Consider the following 5,648-nt stretch of genomic DNA (forward strand, 5'->3'; position numbering starts at 1 on the left):
TTATTGGTGTAAGAAATATTTTTGATTATGACAAAAAAGGATATCTAAAGATTTTTTGGTAAACAAGTAATAGATTATTCTATAGGCAGTAAATTCCATTACGCTTCCTTCAATTGCATCGGCATACAGGGATATTAATTGTGTCTGACATTGATTAAACTCTTCATGGTCTCCCTAAATCGAACCAAGAATTTATCAGGTTACTTATAGCCACAGTAGTGTACATACAGTAAAGACTTCGATATTCTAATTTTATTACCTTTTCTAAAGCAATCCTTGCGTGATTTTCATATACTGTAACAGTAAACGCATCACGAATACATTGTACCTATAAAATTAAATATCACAATAAGCAAATAGTTAATCGAGCGTAGACATAATGATGGTTGTTTACTAACAATTGTAATCTTAAAAGCAATTTTGTCACCAAAACGCGCAAAGTTACCGTAAGATCTTGTCGTATTGATTTCAGTTGTTCGCAGGCATATACGTAGTCATGATTTTCTTTCCATTTTGCTTTGACGTGCTGTAGGGATTTTCTTAATATAGAAATAGGTCTTACAGTGGAAGGATCCGGAGCCTTGTTAATTTAAGAAATAATGGATGTTAGAATAACATGAAAAAATAGTGGATGTTGTAATCCATGCTTATGAAATCAAGTTACCGTAGTCAATCGTAAATATTGTTTTTCAATATCGGCACAAGTGCCAACAATTGCAAAATCATTCCAATTGACTTCCTCTTCATTATGATTAATCTATAAAAATGAGCATTGTACTTAAATTCCCTTCAAGGAGGTAAACAATTTAATTCTGTTATTCCAAGTATAGTAAATTTAAATGACGTACACGCTGAAAATTTGGCGCTTTGTTAGGTTTTTGAAATCTTTTTCCTCTTTCTTCTTTACGTTGATCGTTCCCGAGGTTCTTGGTAAACATCGGACTAATTCGAAAATCAATGAAAAAATAATGCCCGTATTAAGCATAGTTCGAATTTGCATATCCAGCTTTAAATTGCTACCATTATCTCCGCTCTTATACACTATTATAGTCATACTACATACTTATTCGGTAAGGGTGCTGCTTTCCTGTTAGCATTCTTGCCTTTCCTTTTCTTTTTCCCTGAAGCTTCCAATGGAATAAATTCTTCTGAATTACGAGCAACAGGCTTTTCGCGATTATCACCAAGTCTACCACGTAATCGATCTGATAGGGAAGATTGGCTTTCAGCATTATTTTCCTTTTTGAGATTATCGCTCCTAGACTCAAGATCCCATCGAGACGGAGGACGTTTTCTTTTTTGTTTGTTCTGCTGGCTAGATAGTTATAGATGCATGAGTTAGTAGAGCTTATACATCTGGATATTGTAAAACTAAAACGATTTCATTTAATTGTAAATTACAGAGGTAACGGTTCATTGTCCCAGTTCGTTGACCAAGCTGTTCCATCTTGAAATTTTTTCGATAATGTGTTTTTCAAAAATTTTTCAACTACATCTTTATCCCTTTCGTCCTGGCATTGCTTGAAAGCCCGATGGATATAATCACTGTAAAATAGATGGTATAAGTTTTAATTCTTTTCATCGAAAATTTGTCTACTTTCGTTTACCAACAAACAACTTTGCAAGAATTAGGATAAAAGTGTACAATATACATAATATATTTTCAATTAATATCATATTACCGTAGCGGAGGAGGCCACTTACTGGATTGCAATGTTGTCCAATGAAACAGTTTTAACAAATGATGGGAGTTAAAAATGTTAGTACAGACTTCAATCTTAAGACTGATTAATTTATTCAAACGAATTTGAAATTAGCGCAAATTTTGGAGGGAAGGAAAAGACAATATCTTTTTGTTTTGGTGTTGGAATTGTTACCTGGCATCCATTGCACTATCATTTGAATTTGATTCTTGATTTTTCGTATTGGCAGAAGATGAAAATGCTTCATCATCGTCAACTGGCCGAAAGGCGGCAGGAGCAGGATTTAGTGGTTTTTTCGTTACGATGTTAAACTTGTGTTTGACAGTATAAGCAGGCGCCGTATTTACATTACCTAAAAATGTTATGATAAATTGAAGATCAGGTTATCCGATTGCGGATTTTAAAAAGGGTATAGTTCAACAGAAATAGTGGTTTTTGTGGATCTATTTGATGTAGTCTATTCATCCATGTAGAAAGTTATCATGGTATATATCGTATATATATAATAGGCCAAAGGACTAGCGTGTTCAAATCAAAGACACAATTTCGAAAGTTGATCTTACTTTTGACCGGAGTGGTACGATTTTGATCAGGTGGGATCGAAGGAGAACCAAATCGGGGCAATTTAGGACTTGGCAGATTAGGTCTAACGTTAGGTCGAGTTGTATTAGGTCTAATGACATTTGCAATTGGGGGATTTCTTGCTTGGCTAGGTGTATTGCTTTCGACAGTCCTGTTTTGCATGTTATTGGTAGGAGCTGTAGATTTAGAAATTGTTGAGGATAAATTTGAAGTCGGACGAGGTAGTCTCATGGGTGGCACATTTGGCGGCTAGCCATGAAAGGCGAAGATGATTGATTATGATTAGTACAAGAGAGACACATCTTCAAATGATATCTAATTTGTCATCTCACAACAATATAAATTTGCAATGAATCTTTACAGATTATAGAGGGTAAATTCTTACCATTTGATAAAATGGTGTCGAAGTATATGGGCTATATGTTGTGTAATTACCATATACTCCATACCTTGATGAATATAATCAAATGGGCAAGATTAATGGAATTTCAAAAGCGCTATAGCAATTGTGCAAGCATATTAATATTACGTATACTGCAGCATAAAAGTAATATTCACAAGTATAGATTCAAATACATAAGTTACTATTGAAAAGGCGACCACATTTGATCTACGTCATTTTCTCCATCTAGGATACTCAATTACTACAGTTAAGGTCGTGAATTTATGACTTACATGTATTTTCTGTACAGATGTCAAAGTTAACGAGAAAGCAATAACAAGAAAAGATTTTATTGGGATAAGATCTTGTCCTCTATACTGCATTTAGATCGTTGGAAGTGACAAGATATGACATCACGATAGTTTTGCTAATTCTACCGGCTTACTTACCCTGAATATTGCATTTGATACTGAGGTACTTGATAGTAAGATTGCTGTGGATTGGCAGGCTGCTGTGATTTACTATTCGCAACACTACTCGTTGTTGTGGAAGTAGATGAACTAGAAGTATTAATATTAGCTGCTTGCAGAGCTTTTCTAGCCTTTTCCCATTCTGGATTTTCAGTCGATGCTGTTGTGGTATTGGTAGTAGACTGAGTTGATGTCGTTGTATTACTACTACCATATTGATAAGTTTGAGACCTGCAAGTTTAATATCGCAAAATAGCGTCGTTAATATACCATTGATTGTACTTCACTAGCATGATCATTCGGTTAATACGAATGATATGGACTTATCGAAGGATAGAAATGACTTTGAATCACTGCTACAGGATAAATAATGGATGATTCTAATGAATTCTTATTAAATTAACTAACGCATTTGCCATCAAGTGAAGCTGACCGCAATCCTATCGTGGTCAAGATTATTATATTAGGAGCAATTAACGCTGATTCAATATAATATTGTCAATTCAAGTGGAAATGTGTGAATCATGCTCATGGCAATAGCTTCTCTAACAGGAAATTCAATAGCCGTTAAGTCGAGTTTTGTAATCATTTCCTATTTAATTGAGTTGACCTGGTGACTAGAGGAGAACTATTGATATAATCGATTATATCCATTCTCAGTTTAACTGGCATTAGCCAAGACTTACCATTGAGAAGTAGCCGCTGGATTATTCGCATTCCAGCCACCTGACCACATCTTAAGGCTATGATCACCGTAACAAGTAACTGCTTTGACTAAATGATTTGGTCAATTGTAATACAATTTCAAAACTGAATTGAAGTTTGTATAGAGAAAAGATGAGTAAACGAAGGAGAATTAACTGCTAGCACGTTTTTGATCTGTTGCTGTAATGATCGTTGAAAAGTTGCAATAATACTATTTCAAAATGGCAAAACGATGATGGCATGAATAATGGGTTAGTCTTCTATTGCATCATGAGGTAATCAACCTGTCGTCAATGATGGTTTTGCGTAGTCTAAGATAAAGAAGTGAAAGAAAGGATCAACACGATTGAAATTGGACTTTTTCCACTATCACTCGTATCGAGCATGGGATCTTGACTTTTGAGATAGCTGCTAAGAGTTTGGTTTGCCCTTTTCCACTTGCAGTTGACGATCATTCATTTGCCAGCAGCTGTAGTGCTGGTCTTACTCTTGGATGTCCCTTTTGTGGTAAGATCGATTGGCTTAAGATAGCCAATGCAAGTTCACGATCGATTCTACACCAAGAGGATCAAGTTAATCAATAGAATGGAGGAGAATAGTGTGATTTCAATGATGTATAGCAAGGAGAATCTGCAATTTACCTGCAGGAAATGCAATCCACTTTCAGCTGCAATGATCAATATTGTGTGGCTGGCGATCAACTGAATGATTCTTCATGGCGTTTCTCTTACCACGCGTTGGAATACTATTTAGTATAAGCGTCTTGGGTCCTGTATCAGACAGTGATGACAAAGGCTTTTGATCTCGTCTTTTTCCTAGACTAGTGCAACTAGAACGCATGCGCGAACTGCACTAGGCGATGGGGTGTTCGTTGAGGATGGACGGACGCTCTCTCTCTCTCTCTCTCTCTTCAGCCTAGTGACTGTTTTAGCAATGACTTCGAGTACTGTACTGTACTGTAGTCTACAGTATGTGCATGGTCAACATGGTACATGGCAGAAAGTTGGAGAGGAAGAAATTCTTTTTTTCTCTTTTACAAGCCCTGACCATGTCATACCTGAACATCGTGTACATGTAAATATGTACCTGATCGATTTATACCCTTTATGTTCGCTGGTCCATGGACCTCGACAACGGCTACTCAATCAAAATGGTACGCGGTAGCATTTTGATTGAGTAATCCTTGACCTCTACACTGAATCTACAGTACTGTAATATTGACTAGGCCAAACTGGAGAGTACTGTACATTGTACAGGGTACAATCACTGTCCTAAATTCTCAGTATGGTTGGTAGAATGGTATCTTCTGTATTTCTAGAGTTCCATATTCCGTTCCATTCAGCTATTATGACTTTTGTGTGCTTATGGACTCTATTATAGACAGTGGAAGAGCATTTTTGAAGATGTATTTTATATACTGCAGTCGCATTAGCTTCATAGAATAGTAGATTGCCACATCCATCCTCCCTCTATTCCATCTTGGTACAGTATCGATCCTTTTCAGACGGATGTCCGTCCATCCAACATTAGCGTAAGATATGGCTATGCTGAACTTTCAGTACAGTACTGTACTGTACTGAAAGCGTTGTTACCAAGGAGACCAGTCCGTAGCCACTTCTATTGCGGCCCATTTTGTGTGAATTTGGCAGTACTGTGCTGTACAATAGTGGTAGATCGTTGTAAGTAGTAAGTACAGTAAAGTGAGTAGAGTGAATATCGCGCATTCTGACAGGTCTATCAAATGGTAATACTATCTGTTAAATGAGCACATTATCGTAAACCGTTAGCAAAGCGACGGGAGTTGCA

At 36.5% G+C, this 5,648-nt stretch overlaps 1 protein-coding gene across 1 annotated transcript; it reads right to left on the minus strand.

Annotated features, from left to right (window-relative positions):
• TRIADDRAFT_21840 (uncharacterized protein) lies at window positions 1-544 on the minus strand (the record flags this gene model as incomplete). The annotated part of the gene is made up of 3 exons (XM_002110165.1): window positions 1-174; window positions 260-328; window positions 446-544. Coding segments are annotated over 3 exons (342 nt in total), but the record flags the coding sequence as incomplete, so codon positions are not given.
• Between the last annotated feature and the right edge of the window lie 5,104 nt (window positions 545-5,648).

This window comes from Trichoplax adhaerens, genomic scaffold, assembly GCF_000150275.1.
Source record: "Trichoplax adhaerens TRIADscaffold_2 genomic scaffold, whole genome shotgun sequence".
NCBI classification, from domain to species: Eukaryota; Metazoa; Placozoa; class Uniplacotomia; order Trichoplacea; family Trichoplacidae; genus Trichoplax; species Trichoplax adhaerens.